Consider the following 15,584-nt stretch of genomic DNA (forward strand, 5'->3'; position numbering starts at 1 on the left):
ACGAATTCTACCTAGGTAATTAACATCAAGCTAGACCTTATGCGCTAGTATATCCCCGCAATCACGCTATGACGTAGAAGGAACGCCAATGTGCGGGGAACACCTTACCTTAACCATGAGCATCTTGCTACTAGTAGTAACCAACTTAAAGCAACATCACTTTCTATCATAGAATTTCACCATGACAAGAACCGAGAACAAAGGAATTAGTATTGCCATTGATGTATGCATTGCGATGATTTTTTTTTTACTACTGCCAGGTGGTTTTTGATAGCTTATCGTCTTATCTCCGTTCTCGTGGTTTGGATACGTTACTGACATTATCTAGAGAGGTGGCACCTTCACTGATTGTGTCGGAAATCCAGGATCAGGCAAATTGGAAGATGACATTGTTATCAAGCTTTTATCTGAAGATCCCGTCAATTATGAAGATGCGCCACTTGAAGGCATTCGCCGAATTTTGTCCAAGTTCACAGGTCGTGAGATCCCTCGAGGGGAACCCATTGATACCTCCTTGATCCAAAGCATTCGAATGGGTACGACTGTTGCGACGAACGCTTTACTAGAGCGTAAAGGAGAAAAAATTGCCTTAATCGTCAGCAAGGGTTTCCGGGATTGCCTACAGATCGGAAATCAATCCCGTCCCCGGATCTTCGATCTCGCTATTCAACGTCCTGAAGTACTCTACGAGGTGGTCATTGAAGTGGATGAGCGCGTTACTCTCGAGGATTATGCCGAGGATCCCACGCGTCACGTTACATCCACTGCGCCACGAGAGGACACAGCTCATAATACTGAAGTCGTTCGAGGCCTTTCTTCAGAAGCAGTTCGAGTTCTGAAGCGTCCATCTGAAGAGGTGGTAAGATCACAACTACAGGAAGTCTTTAATAAAGGGATTCGCAGTATTGCAGTATGCTTGATGCATGGCTACACATATCCAGATCATGAAGCGTTGGTTGGACAACTCGCTACAGAGATTGGGTTTCACCATGTCAGTCTCAGTCATCAACTTATGCCAATGATCAAGCTCATCCCGCGTGCGACCTCAGCCTGTGCGGACGCATATTTGACTCCTACTATAAAGAGGTATATATCAGGATTTCAGAATGGATTCAAAGGCGGACTTGGCAGCGAGAGCGTCAAGCATGAGCAAGGCAGCAGAGGAGCTCGTTGTGAATTCATGCAATCAGATGGTGGCTTGGTCGATGTCGATCAATTCTCCGGATTACGCGCTATTCTATCGGGTCCTGCTGGTGGAGTAGTGGGCTACGCCTTAACATCCTACGACCCGGTAGCAAAAATCCCGATTATTGGATTCGACATGGGAGGTACAAGCACAGATGTCAGCCGGTTTGGAGCTGGCCGATATGAACATGTGTTTGAGACTACCACCGCAGGGGTGACTATCCAGTCACCTCAACTAGATATCAATACTGTAGCAGCTGGTGGGGGATCTCAGCTATTCTACCGCAATGGGATGTTTGTTGTTGGCCCTGAATCCGCAGGGGCACATCCTGGCCCAGCATGCTATCGCAAGAATGGTCCATTGACAGTCACCGACGCCAATTTGTTTCTTGGTAGACTGGTTCCGGATTTCTTTCCAATGATTTTTGGTCCAAATGAGAGCCAAGGGTTGGATGAACAGAGCAGCCAAGGGATGTTTGAACAGTTGACTCGAGAAATTAACGAAGACCTTGCAAAAGGTGGCCAGAGAAAAAATATGACAGCAGATGAAGTTGCCTTTGGTTTTATTAAGGTTGCCAATGAAACGATGACACGGCCTATCCGATCTTTGACGGAAGCCAAGGGACATGATACTTCTAAGCACAGACTAGCCACCTTTGGCGGTGCCGGTGGACAGCATGCTGTTGCTATTGCGGAGAGTCTTGGGGTTAGGCAGATTTTGATACATAGGTATTCTTCGGTCCTCTCGGCCTATGGAATGGCCCTTGCAGACGTGGTTGAAGAAAATCAGGAACCCGAGTCAAAAACTTGGAGTGATGATTCAACAGTACGGGGAGAACTTGAAAAGAAAATGACACAACTTAAAATGAAAGCTATTCAGAGACTACGAGACCAAGGCTTCGAAGACGAATCTATTGTGTTTGAAGAATATCTCAACATGCGATACCGCGGCACGGAATCGGCTCTGATGATATTGAAGCCCAGTCAAGAAGAGTCTGATGACTCCAGTGACGAGGATGATTGGGAGTTCGGGAAAGCCTTCACAAACCAGCATGAGCAAGAATTTGGATTCACCTTACCGGATCGAGACATTATTGTTGATGATGTTCGAGTGAGAGGCATTGGAAAGAGCTTCCAGATGTGTGAAAAGACCGTGGACCAGCAACTTGCAGAAGCCAGGCCTTGTGACGTGAAAAGTGGGCAATACAGAACTTCTCTCGTCTATTTTGAGGGTGGTCGACAGGAAACTCCAATTTACAAGTTGGACGACTTAAATATCAACGATCGAGTAAGCGGACCTGCAGTCCTTGCCGATGAGACTCAGACCATCGTCGTGACTCCAGGAAGCTCAGCGCTTCTTACCAAGACTCATGTCATTATCAACATCGGAAAACCAGACTCGGATGACAATCTGCCAGGAATCAGCACTGAAGCCGTCGACCCTATTCTACTCAGTGTCTTCTCTCATCGGTTCATGGCTATTGCAGAGCAAATGGGACGTGCCTTACAGAAAACGAGTGTGAGTACTAATGTCAAGGAGCGTCTCGACTACTCATGCGCATTGTTCGATGCTGAAGGTGGACTGGTTGCCAATGCTCCACATCTACCTGTTCATTTAGGTAGCATGTCAACATGTGTACGCATGCAAGCACAAATCTGGAAAACCAAATTAAAGCCAGGCGATGTGATTGTGTCTAATCATCCTGAATTTGGCGGCACCCATCTCCCTGATATAACGGTCATACAGCCAGCGTTTAGTGATGGCAAAATCATATTTTACGTCGCCTCAAGAGCGCATCATGGTAAGCTTCATTGCGCGCTCGCTGTATGATTTTACGGGTATGAATCTATTTAGCTGACCTGTTATCTCTCAGCCGACATAGGAGGCATCTTGCCTGGATCTATGCCACCTCACTCTAAAGAGCTCTACCAAGAAGGAGCCACAATCAAGAGTGAAAAGCTCGTATCTGAAGGCAAATTCAACGAAGAGCGTATCACAGAGCTTCTGTACCACGAGCCCGCCAAGTATCCAGATTGCAGTGGAACTCGATGTTTAGCAGACAACCTGAATGACCTTAAAGCTCAGATAGCAGCTAACAAGAAAGGAATTAACCTGATCAGCATTCTTATTGAAGAATATGGCGAGGAAGTTGTCTCGTTCTACATGCACCAGATTCAAGACAATGCCGAGCTCAGCGTCCGCAATTTACTGAAAGAAGTCAGCCATAAATTCACCGGCAATAATCTTAATGCACTTGATCATATGGACGACGGAACGCCCATCCAGCTACAGATTTCCATTGACGCGGAGAAGGGTGAAGCAATTTTTGATTTTGAAGGAACAGGTCCAGAAGTATATGGTGTGCTATATCTCCAAATTACCATAGAAGTTCGTACTTTCACTGACAAATCCAGCCAACATCAATGCGCCAGAAGCTGTCACGTATTCGGCCATCATCTATTGTCTGCGGTGTCTTATTTCAGCCGACATTCCCTTAAATCAGGGCTGTCTCAAACCGATTGATGTTCGAATTCCTCCTAAGAGCATACTGTCTCCATCGGAATCTGCTGCAGTTGTAGGTGGCAATGTTTTAACGGTAAGAAAGTCCTCATTCTCATTGGAAGAAACTGAATAATTGCTAAGTCATTTTTACCTACAGAGCCAACGTGTCACCGACGTTATCCTTAAATGCTTCGAAGCGTGCGCTGCTTCGCAAGGGGATACCAATAATTTGACATTTGGGTTCGGTGGCAACCGAGCCGGCGAAGAGGAGACGAAGGGGTTTGGATACTATGAAACCATAGCTGGTGGAAGCGGTGCAGGACCAACCTGGAACGGCACATCAGGAGTACACACCCATATGACCAATACACGTATCACCGACGCTGAGGTTTTTGAACGGCGATATCCCGTTATACTGCGGGAATTCAGTCTACGTCCTGACTCTGGCGGCGATGGACAGCATCGGGGAGGAGATGGAGTCATTCGAGACATTGAATTCCGGATCCCAGTGCAAGTCTCCATTCTATCCGAACGAAGGGTGTATCATCCGTACGGACTAGCAGGAGGTGAAGACGCTAAATGTGGTCTGAATCTATGGGTTCGACATATCCAAGACTCCGATGGCAACCGGGAAGAAAGACAGATTAATTTAGGTGGGAAGAATTCTGTACAGATGCAACCTGGAGAGCGGATCATTATTCGAACTCCTGGAGGTGGAGGATGGGGTCAAATCGGTACTGAACAACAACTTCTTCGTGAGAAAGATGCTCGTCATAATTGGCGCGGAGGCTCTATTGCGACTCGAGAAGCAACCCAAGAGGCAAGTATGTGATTCATCAAAGAAGGAAAGCAGCCATCGCCTACAATTATGGCAGAGGCAAATAGAACTACCTAGTGACACAAGATCACGGTCCAAGTTCTCATAGTAATATAGCTACACATGACCGAGATATCAATTATTTCTCAGTGTTAAATCCCCTTCAACTTTCTAGCAATACAGTATCATGATATCAGGTCAAGATGCTCGCCTTAATCGTTCTCAAATAATCCTGGATCAACTACTCAACTGCCTACAGATTAGTATCATGATGGAAATCTCAATCAAAATAGCAAAAGGCAAAAGGTTCATGCTATTGACCACCTGGACACCTCTCTAGCTTGGTTCTTTGCATAGTATTCAAGATATTATGAAAATCACTCCTCATCCTCGTCCTCATCACTTGTAGCCTCGATATTCTGCTTGGAAGGGCTAGGACTCTTATCGGCTTTGGCGTGTGTGTCCTCGTCTGTATCTCCAGAGTAGATGGGTCTGGGCAGCGTTTCACCGTTATCTTGAAGAGCCTGCTCAAGCTCAGGGAGGATCTTGATCAAGGCGGCGAATTGGTCCATGGGCAAGGAAATTCCCTAATTCGTGTGTATTGAATCAGCGACTGGATCTCAAGTACCTAGGTAGTTTATTACAAGTATGGAAGAGACTCACCTTCTTTCCCGGTAGTTCCTGACCATCTTTTTCATAGTATTCACGTAAATTTACCACGGTCTTACCACGGAACTCAGAGACTGTCACTCGTCGCATCTTGGAGATTTCCCAGTACTTATCACCGTTGGAATCCACCTTTGAGCTGCTTCCATTGTTGTTCTTGTCGGTATTGACTTTGGCTTTCTTGGGTGGGAGTGAGGAGCCAGCACCAGAGTCTTGAGTGTTGGACGAGCGCTTTCGAGAAGCCATGATGAATTATGAGGATATGAGAGGTGATGAGCAGAAGCAAAGATCAAGCGTCGCGACGGCGCGTTGAAAGCCACGCGCTGGTCACGTGGTGATAAGGAGCTTTCCTAATTTGGGAACAATTAATGTATGTATACGGCACGTGATATTGTACATAGATGCATAGTGGTAGCAATTCATGAATGAAACATAATTTTTGCTGTCGTATATTTGGTTGACCCTGGTCGAGCTGAATACTTTATTCTGTGCCAGAGTGAGAAAAAGGCAGATTCAAGTTCAAGTTCTTGATATTATATACATAAGGGTGAAAATGCCTCATCATAGTGCTAGAACTCGTAGGCCCTGCAAAAGCACTGAGAAAATAAATCCTTGGGCTACACTTTCAACCTGGAGACTGTCGAAGATTTTCTCCAAAGCTTCCCGGCTAGCAGCAGCACCCATGACACTAGTAAGTGCCTGCGGAATGCCTCGCTGAACAAAGAGTCGACGTGCTTTGATCCGCAGTTGTTCCTTCTCTTCATCTGTAGGTGATGGAAGCCAATCCTTGAGCTCAGCTTCTGTTGGAAGAGCATTCTCACGAAGCTTTTTCAGGTATTCACAGAGTGCCTCATCCGATGTGTGGCTCTCTATCATGGACTCCTGCAGCAAAGTTCTAATCGTCTCGAGAGTAGGATTTCCTGGACGAAGGATATATGATTTGGCAGCATTCAACAAAGTGCGGCGAATATTCCATGCTGAAGACAATGTGTATAGCTCATTAATGACTGCAAAGATCAACTCCACTGCAATTTGAGTCTCGTCTGTAGTTATTGGGCTTTGCTGACGGCGCGTACTCTGTGGTGTGGACTCCGATACATCATCTAAGGCCGAGTCACTGGACGAAAGTTCAGATGTCAGCCCGGGGGCTGTCTTTGTTTGTTCCTTTGTGACAATCCTGTGTGACTCGGTAGACACTCTACTCTCAGACTGTACAAGGGTTGATTCTAAGACAGACTTGTCCTGCTCACTGGAAGTCAGGCTGATGCTGGTCCGGACACCACTGCCAGAAGATATAGAGCCCTCCCCTTGTGAGATCTCAAGAGTAGAGGCGGCCGGTGAAGCCAACGGTGGAGAATTGCTTCCATCGCTGGTTTTTGAAACAGGCTGGTCACTCGACTTGGCAACAATTGAAGGTGTTGAGGTATCTTTTGGCTGCTGAGATGGTATTTCGCTGGTGTTGGTAGGCTTTCTGTTGTGGCCAGCACCACCAAAGACTCCAGTCACTCCCTTGGGAGCGTTGGTCAATGCCCCCAATACTCCCTTCCCCATGTTTTCAAGGGCACTCTGTTTAGGGAATGAAAATCCAGGCTTCGGCACAACACTGGATTCGCTATTGCCCCCTTCTTTTTCGACGAATCGTCGCATGCGTTCAGTTTCTACAAGAGCCTCATGTTTCATAGCTTCCTGTAAATACCGTTCCAGCTCACGGGCTAGGTCTTGCCTTGTTTTCCCCTTCCAAGCAGGCAGTTTAGGGAACTTCTCAGAGAAGCTTTGAATTTGATTCAACCGGGCCACCGTCTCCATCATTTCATGGACGGATTGAAAGTCGGCGTATTTTCGGAATACCATCCATCCCGTCGAGCGAGTGGAGGTTGGTTCAATTTGCAGCAGATAATCCCAAGTTGGTCGCGATTTGATATGTCCTTTTTCGTATCCTGCTCCGTCATCGTCAACCAAGACTTGAGCCCCATGGAGGCTGACAGGTTGAGGGGCCTCTTCGCGACGCATGGATATCACTGATGCGCGCTTGTCTGAGATTGTTGTATTTTCTTGACCATTTGTTACCGGATCATTAGATAAAGATTCTGCTAGGTATCCATTCTTCTCATTCGTATTTGAAGATATGGCTTCCTCTTTGAGCACGTCTTGAGAGATAGATGGCGGAGGTGTATTTCGCACATCTTGGGAAGCAATCATGGCACTGAGGCGCTTTGCCTCTCGCATAGCCTCTTCTGTTGCGGCATCGACCTGGCTGTCAGCAGCCTGAGAGATCCGCTCAGCAGCAGGCTCTGGGGTGATAGGTTTTGAGTCTTCCGAGGATCTCGAGACGTTGACTCCCTGTTTCCGTGCACCTTCAACGCCTGCGTCAATTGCGTGCATGATCTCGGATTCTCCATCCTGGAGAAGATAAATGAGCCAGTCGTTGATAAACTCGGGCCGGGAAAGGCTGATCACGGTCGACTCGAGTACAACTCTTGCAAAGATCTCTCTTAAGAAGTCCCGGACGGGGGAGCAGCGGTATGCTTTCGGGTCGAGGTAATTGGACAAGATGTCGTCAGAAATCATGTTAAGCTTCTTGCGTTGCTGCTCCTTGGAGAGCACATTCGCAAGACTGCTATCCGGGGCATCTGTAAGGTATTGCTCAACAATCGTTTGGGCTTCTGCTTCTGACGACCCCGAGGCAGCAAATGCAGCAGCCAGCTCATTTAAAAAGACGATAATAATGGATGATGAATTTGTAAGAAATTGTAGAAACGTATCCTCGGTCCGTTTGCGCGATAGGTGAGACGAGATATTCGTCACAAAATGGGTCAAGGTTCTTCGACAAGATCCGGGGAATACTGACTCTCCTGGTAGAATCGGATCGTACCAATATCTTCATTTTCGGTCAGTCTATCATTCATTTATGGAAAACGGGCGGGGTAAAGGCCTTCTTACTTCACGTAGTCTTGCAGCACCGCATCAGTGAGCAATCTCAAAGCGCCGGCAGTCGCAGGCCGGAAAGTTGAATATTCAAGCTCAGCCAGCGACAAGTCCTCCGGCGCAGCAATGGTATTACTGTCCTTTCCGTCATCACCCGTGGTCAAGGTTGCGCGGAGGGGCCAGTCCAACAATCTCCTGGAGACTTCCAGAGCTAGTTCCCGTCGCCGCTTCGGCGCCTCGAGATTTCCATTTCCATTTGTAGAAGCCGTTCCTTCCCATGTTGCATGGAGAATAACACCTAGCGCTGCTCCGATCAAAAGCAGCCCAAGTCGTCCCAGGATTAAGTAGGTTCCGATGAAGAGGAGGAAGAATACGCCAAGTAGTCTTTCATTACTGGATGTTGACAAGAAATCCAATGCTGCGTCAAGACACTCCTTGAGCAGGGTCGTATGAGATAGAGTTTCATTTGATATGGTGTCGTGTGATGGGCGTTCAGGGGATTCCGTTACGTCGGGGGCGGAGGTGGGCTTGCGCGTAGCCACATCGTTGAAGGGATCCATGGCGATTCTCGAAATCGTTGAGTAGATGGGTTTAGGACAGCATCGAAGCTTTTTTTGACATCTCCCCTCCTTTTTGAAGACACCTAGTCCTTTAGGGGTAAGAGTAGAGTGTCAACACGGAGTATGTAGGAGATCATGGAAGTCCGGAGAGGAACGATGGTCAGTGCGGAGGCTTGGCCCCATCCTAATATCCTGATAACAGCATTTTAAGGGAGACCGCAAACAACCAAGTGCAGAGAGTAAATGAATAGGTACTAAATATAGATAAAAAAGAATTTACGAACTTCTAGTAGAATTTGTAGTAACTTGAAAAGTAAAAGTCATGATATATTGTATTTTTGTTTTATTTATCCAGTCATCATTGCCTCGCAGTCGTGGGATCTCCTGCCAGGCATCTAAAGCTATAAGTAGAATGGAAATTGCTCTCCGCTATCCGAGTGAATCTGGTCATTCAAAGTAAATGTGAAACATGCCAGAGGTAAAGAAGATTGCGGGATGTGATCTATGTGTCTAGATAGAAATCTCGAGTTTCGTTGTTGAGAGGGAAAAGAAAAGAAAAGCAAGAAAAAGAAAGAAAAAGACCTCATAGTGATTGAGCTCGTACATATTTGGTATGCGACCCTTGGGCAACCATGACAAGACCAGATTCGGTCTTTTTCGAGATGGTTACAGTTGTAAATGCAAGAGAGTTGCCAACTTTGTTGGCATGGCTCTGATCTCCAACCAGTCCCCATCGGTCGCTGTTGAGAGATAGGTGACGTGAATATCAGTGCTAACTCCTGTAGCATCCAAGCCGTGTGAAGCGATGGCCATTCCACCTGCCCAGTCAGTTACAGTGGCCGAAAAAGCCCCATGTAAAGTGCGCTTGGAATTGAGATGACGAGGGGCAACTTGAAGTCGAGCCCGGACCACGCCCTTTTCCGCATCATACATCTCAACTTCATTTAGAAGAAATTCATAGATGGGACTGATGGGACGCGTACGGTCCCACACCTTTTGGACCTGTTGGAGTTCAGTGTTCATAATTGTGAGGTCTTAATACAAGAGAAAAGAGAAAAGAGAAGTGGAAGGAAGAAAGAGTCATGGAAAAAGAAAAGGAGAAAAAAGGAGAAATAGGAAAATATGTAGGGGGAAAAGGAAAATCCAAGTAACCGAGCGAAGAGTGGGGTCTATGACTCGCGCTTTCTCCGATGCCGAGATTTACGCGATAACATTTGGGATAATATGAAGTGATTCACATCTTCATCTCCCCAATATGTAAGATGACTAGCAATACTAGCAATAAGAGAGATATCAAATGCTCCTCTAGATTCCAAAATTAGTGATCAATTTGTCAAATTCCAAAGGAGGAATAAAAAGGTTACATACTCTTGCACGCTGTAGTCGATGCGACCATTGGAATTCAATGATCGCACTTTGGCATCTTCGAATTTCATCTTTCGCTCATGATCCTCGGAGCTGACACTTGATTCAAAGTCACCGGAATTAGAATTTGAGTCCTTCTTCCTATGTATACTGCGACTCTTCTGAAATCCATCATAGAGGGTTTCGAGATCGGGGTCAATCAATGTCTGGAATTGATCCTCAGATTCATGCGAGGAGCCAACAGATCCCGATTGATTACGTTTGTGTCCATGAGGATCAGCCGTTTTATCGGTGGAAGATACGTCGTCGGAATTCAAACCCAGGTGGCGGTTCAATAAGCTACTCGCCACTCCGGACGTGAAGTTGCTCCAAAGAGAGCCCACGCTCTGGCCCATACGATCTCTAAGCATGGAGAGACTCTGACCTGAAGCAGTCCATAAACTCTTCTTCACAGATGGCAGAGGCTGAGGCTTGAGGCTTGCCATCGCAGGGGAAACGAGCGGCTCAATACGATAGCTGACAGGGTCTGATGGATGGAAGATATTGTAAAGATCCCGACACTTAGGGGCAGAAGCAATAGTAGTGGCGTCAATCCCATCCTGTCTAATAGAGCTACTGTGTGAAGCTTGTTTGGAGTCAAGTTCAACATCCAGTGCACTTTTGCGGTCTTTTACAACCAAGGGGGAGTATCCCGCAACCGTTTTCCCCTTTAGCATTTGAAAGAGTGCTATGGGTGATCCAAGGCAGAAAAACTCCTCACATTCAAAGTTCAAGGCATTCGAACCTTTGCTCTGAGGTTCTGGGGCATCATAGCTCTCCCCCACTCGAGTTTTATCCTCCTGGGGTCGGTCAACGATGTCCGGTTGGTGACACAGAATATCAAATAAAATCGCACTCCCAAGGGAATGACCAACAAGGCTGACGGATCCCTTGAAAGTTGGGTTGCGTTTTTTGTAGAGTTGAAGGATACGATTGCATTCTTGCCTCACGATGGTGGAGATATGCTCGCAGTATCCACTTTGATAAAGCAGTACATCCATTGCCAGATCCGAAATCAGATTGCGCACAGCTGGTACACTGTCCAGTGTAATATCCGCCAGACTAGGATAGGCATCATCCTCAACTGAGTCCGCATCGGCGAGGTCAAGTTCCTTTCGGTTCTGACGAACACCACGGTAAGGAAAATCCAGCAGATGGCGCCAGCATCTGTATGAAAATCAGTATTGAAGTTGAATGGGGTCCCCAAACTCTGCCCTCTCTCTATCTCCTAACGCCAAGGGAGAATATTCTGGAAGTTATCAAAAGTATCTACTTACACCGGAAGCACTTGCACGCGACAGTTTCCGCTGTTGTCTGCGAATGCCGAATTGAGGGCTTGAAGATCAGGTGAAGCTTTATAAACACCTTTGAGCGTTTTCCGAAGGACATTCACGTCGTGGATGAAATTGATACTCTCCAACCGCAGTCCAAGTCGTTGACCAATGCCATGGGTGACCAGAACCAAATGATCAACGTCCCGTTCTCTATCTTCACTGTCGACTTCTCGTGAGTCTTCCATCTCTTGCTCCTCCTGGCGACGAGCTTGTTCCTCAAGTTCCGCTGGGTTCTGCGGCTCTCCGGCAAGCGATGACATCTGGCGCTCTAGGGTAGACTTTGGTCGTCTTTCAAAAGGGCTTTCCTCTGCCAAATCTTCCACTTTTGATGAATCTATATGGCCAGGGCGAGTTTTTTGTGTAAATTTCGCGGTTGTGCTTCCAGGGCTGTTTTCTACAGCCTTCTCACTGGTTTTCTGCTCTTGGGCTCGAGAATCTGTTGTCTCTTTTGTTCGTTTGGGCTCTGACAGTCCACGCACGACCTTTGTACCCGCTACACCACCTAGCTTCTGGTATACGGTGGTGCTGACGCGAGACATGAAATCGTCTGTGTTAAGCCAGGCGGTTGAAGCATCCTGGTAGAGAACAACTTTATTCATATAGGCTCCGAATAGACGGTATGGCTGAGATTCCAACAAAGAAGCAGATGCGTCGTTTCCAGCGCTAGATGTAGACTTTGTGGATTTCTGAGGCTGGGCCTCTGGTTTTTCTTCCGATCGATTTAGCCGATCTTTGATGTTTCCAGGTTCAAATTGGTTTGTTTCCCCGTTATTTGTTCGCCACGGATGCAGTTTGAGGTATCCTTCTTCCAGTTGAGTTGCAAGATTCTCTTCACATGGTTTCAAATTTGACCCATCCTGGAAGAACCAGGTGCCACGACGGACTTCATAAATGGGGCCCATCCAATAAGCTGGTCCCAGTTCCCGTTGCTCAATATCAACATCAAACAGATAATCCTCGTTCACTGGGACTTTCTTTGAGATTGACGTTGTTGTATCCGATTGTGACTGGGGACTATCTTTGGAGTCTTCGATTTCCGATAATTGCAAGTATGTAGCTTCGATAGCCTGTGAATCTTTCAACGAGAAGGGAATAAATTTCTTAGGTGGAGGAGGAGGCTTCTGGTCGGTTTTTTTGGGCTCGAGGAGGGTAGTTTTTCGCTTTGGTGAATCCACAGCATAGAACCATCTCACTTTCAAAGGCGGGCAGTCCGCGGGGTAATGGCGCTGGCTCAGCTTGTGTCGATGAGTTACCGTATGATCCTCACCTTGAGATCTTTGAAGTACTTCCCCGGGCGGACGATCTACCTGGGGTGTGGAGCTTCTTGTTGGAGTATTCCATGGAGAGAAAGACCCCAAGAAGGACTTTTGGTCGGCGCTTGCCATGGCCGCTGGGCGCACACGATGCAAGGCCTTAAAACGAATTGATTGTGACACTCGAGCCAATATGGATATTATAGTGAGATTTTGGGGAGATTTTCTTGATTGAAACACAGTATGAGTTAGTGCGTAGTGGAGAATGAACAATGGTGAGAATGGCTTGAAGCTCAAGTTGTTTTGCAGCATGATGTAATCTCCGCTGCTCTTCGCCCCACTATCACGGCACGATCCGTACGCGTCAACGAGAACAGATATCTGAGGCAGATACGCGAGAATGATTTATAGGATATAAATGGGATTTAGTCACAAGTACATAACTCAAATTTTTGGGATATCCTTGTCACGTAATTAAAGAGCTGAAAGAATCCTCACTTCAATATATGACTATCTATATGAACTTAAAGCTATATATGGGTCACTGTATCTCTGTAGCATCTTGACTCACCAGCGAGTCAAACAAACCCCAGTCTATTTGAGTCTCTTCACTATAAAAGGGATCTAACCATCCTAGAGAATTTCTGTCTTGCCACGCATTCTCTAATACAGGCAATGCCGCTATATTTTCGCGCTCTGGTACCAGTTGTTCCTCGAGAATAACCTTGACTGCGCGTGCAACACACCCTGCATCCCGACTGACAGAAAATTTCTCCAAGCAGATGTCATGAGCTTGCTTCAGTAATGGTAGAATTGTACCCTCGATCCCAGAACTGATGGCTTGTTGTGACCCGTTCCTACGCCGGACATGAATCGCCAAACAAAGAACCATCACACCCATCAAGAAGTCATTCATGGTGAAGTTGGTGAGCATCCAACGCTCTTGATGCAACTGTCCTCCCGGTGAGAATTCCCGATATATGGCGATGAATTGACTGACTAGTCGCTGCCCAGCCTCGATACATGAGCTGGTGCTGAATATCCTTCCCCGGCTCATGTACTTGCGATGAAGGACGCACAGACTTTTCAGATAAATAAACTCCACGTATATTCAAACCATAATCAGAAATGGTGGATCTGTGATAGAGTCGGCCATAGGTCGTGCTCGCAAGACACTCGGTATTTTCGAATGCACGCGTCGAATCTCATTGTCTAGTTCAAGTATTTGTGTCTCTGATTTCTCATCAAAGCTCAAGGCCTCGCGACATGCAGCACTGAAGCTGCCCATCTGTCGATCTTTGAAGATAAGCCACAGTAATCCAGTGTACTCATTTTCCGACCGTGATGGTGGAAGTGTCTCGGTATCCACATTGAAATCAGCATCAGACAAGTTCCGTGGCGACTTCGTGTTGCAATTCTTGAGATAAATATTGCTCGGTAGTCCCAGCTGAAACGAGACCATCAAATCAACTTGCTTTAGAAGTGCCCAGAATCTTCGGCGCATTTCACCCTCAAAGACTGTGAATAAACCCAAGGATTCCGGATCCCAGTGGTAGCCCATTTCATAAGCTATCTGAACAGTCATTGCCAAGATGGTACCAGCTTCTCGGGACGGATCGAGACTCTGCATGTTTTTGCATTGTGCATAAATGGCAAGGGCTTCTAGTACCAGTGGCTGTGGGCGATGATATTCGCCTTTCACCAAAGATTTACCTGCAGCTATATGGAAATTAGTTGTTCGAGCAATCACATCCTCCTTGGGACATGGTGAAAGATCAGTCGTGCCTTGAATAAAGCTAGAAATTGAACAAATAGAAAATAGTATTGAAAGCCAGAGAGGGTTGATCTCTATCAAATTGCCCCAGAAGGCTTGGTACCGACGTTGGAATTGAAAGGTATGGATCAATGGGATGATAAAGCTTTCTTCTCTAAAGTAGACTGCGAGCAACCGATCCACTTCTTCTTTAGGAGGCAAATACTGAGACAAAATTTGCTTTAGTGAATAGCTTTCGGTCAAGGCAAAGATGATGGACTTCTTACAAGGGGCCGACGAATCAATTGATGTGCTTTCGCTGACTGCCTGGGGATCCATTTGGCGGTTTAAAGCAGCTTTCAACTCATGAATGTCATCTAGAATTGCCGACCAGTGGGTGGAACCAACATAAGAGTCTTGTCAAAGCTTTCAATTGGGGTGTGATGAAGAATTCATGGGTCGGCAAGTGAGTCGTTCCCAGACAGAGAATCATTGTCAGTGTGCCCATGTTCAGAATGTAGTAGCTCTTTTACAAGTGACTCCAAGTGAACCAGGCAGTCTTCTGTTGTCGAAGGATGAGGGTGTACCTGAGGTCGTTGATATGAGCACAGTGCTCCTTCATCTCTTCGCTTGCATGAGCCACATGGCTGTTGACGGTCGCATCGTAGTTTAGCCTTACGGCATGAATTGCACACTAGTGACTCTCTAGACCGCTTGGTGACCTTGACTGGCGATGGGTTATTTTCTTTATGAATCCAAAATCTCCCAGTCAGACTGGAAAACTCGGACATTGTAGAAAATTCTAGTCGAAAAGAGTGTCTCAAATTTCAATGGTGCAAGAGGTATATAAACATTTGAACATTTTGAAGGAGTTGAACTCTTGGAATCCGGGATCCTTGGAGTGGGTCTCTGTGGCCTCAGGCTCCCATGTCCGGTTGGGTCCATGTATGCCAACTGGTTAATCCCGCCTAACATGGAATTTTCCTCGACCGAGCAAAATTTCCTTTTCAGTCAAGTCAAAGGAAAAATGCCCGAGGCTCAAAAACCGAACGCTGCATTAAGTAAGAAATGTGATGTGCAGTACGAGGACATATAGCTTATCCCCGAGTGACGTGCAGTAAATATGTAGTATGGATAAGTATAAATGGACTTGGATACTCCAGGTGGGCAAGGATTCATCCCAA

The 15,584-nt window shown here is 46.6% G+C and overlaps 6 protein-coding genes across 6 annotated transcripts; 1 reads left to right on the forward strand and 5 right to left on the reverse strand.

The window, feature by feature from the left end:
- Positions 1 to 181: 181 nt before the first annotated feature.
- N7483_004696 (uncharacterized protein) lies at positions 182 to 4,520 on the forward strand (the record flags this gene model as incomplete). The annotated part of the gene is made up of 5 exons (XM_057088133.1): positions 182 to 223; positions 329 to 2,987; positions 3,060 to 3,545; positions 3,601 to 3,782; positions 3,846 to 4,520. The coding sequence occupies 5 exons, from the start codon at positions 182 to 184 to the stop codon at positions 4,518 to 4,520; spliced, it is 4,044 nt and encodes a 1,347-aa protein (XP_056947962.1).
- A 362-nt stretch (positions 4,521 to 4,882) lies between these two features.
- Positions 4,883 to 5,417, reverse strand: N7483_004697 (transcriptional coactivator p15/PC4 family protein; the record flags this gene model as incomplete). The annotated part of the gene is made up of 2 exons (XM_057088134.1): positions 4,883 to 5,092; positions 5,169 to 5,417. 2 exons carry the CDS (start codon positions 5,415 to 5,417, stop codon positions 4,883 to 4,885), a joined length of 459 nt encoding a protein of 152 aa, XP_056947963.1.
- A 315-nt stretch (positions 5,418 to 5,732) lies between these two features.
- N7483_004698 (uncharacterized protein) lies at positions 5,733 to 8,656 on the reverse strand (the record flags this gene model as incomplete). Its single annotated transcript, XM_057088135.1, has 2 exons — positions 5,733 to 8,049; positions 8,112 to 8,656. The coding sequence occupies 2 exons, from the start codon at positions 8,654 to 8,656 to the stop codon at positions 5,733 to 5,735; spliced, it is 2,862 nt and encodes a 953-aa protein (XP_056947964.1).
- A 666-nt stretch (positions 8,657 to 9,322) lies between these two features.
- Positions 9,323 to 9,679, reverse strand: N7483_004699 (PaaI family thioesterase; the record flags this gene model as incomplete). Its single annotated transcript, XM_057088136.1, has 1 exon — positions 9,323 to 9,679. The coding sequence occupies one exon, from the start codon at positions 9,677 to 9,679 to the stop codon at positions 9,323 to 9,325; it is 357 nt and encodes a 118-aa protein (XP_056947965.1).
- A 146-nt stretch (positions 9,680 to 9,825) lies between these two features.
- N7483_004700 (DDHD family phospholipase) lies at positions 9,826 to 13,563 on the reverse strand (the record flags this gene model as incomplete). The annotated part of the gene is made up of 4 exons (XM_057088137.1): positions 9,826 to 9,961; positions 10,025 to 11,227; positions 11,338 to 13,028; positions 13,219 to 13,563. The coding sequence occupies 4 exons, from the start codon at positions 13,561 to 13,563 to the stop codon at positions 9,826 to 9,828; spliced, it is 3,375 nt and encodes a 1,124-aa protein (XP_056947966.1).
- A 195-nt stretch (positions 13,564 to 13,758) lies between these two features.
- On the reverse strand, positions 13,759 to 14,413 carry N7483_004701 (fungal specific transcription factor domain-containing protein; the record flags this gene model as incomplete). Its single annotated transcript, XM_057088138.1, has 2 exons — positions 13,759 to 14,366; positions 14,398 to 14,413. 2 exons carry the CDS (start codon positions 14,411 to 14,413, stop codon positions 13,759 to 13,761), a joined length of 624 nt encoding a protein of 207 aa, XP_056947967.1.
- Between the last annotated feature and the right edge of the window lie 1,171 nt (positions 14,414 to 15,584).

This window comes from Penicillium malachiteum (assembly GCF_028827825.1).
Source record: "Penicillium malachiteum strain IBT 17515 chromosome Unknown utg000002l:1.0-8849297.0:1.0-8852440.0, whole genome shotgun sequence".
Lineage (NCBI taxonomy): Eukaryota > Fungi > Ascomycota > Eurotiomycetes > Eurotiales > Aspergillaceae > Penicillium > Penicillium malachiteum.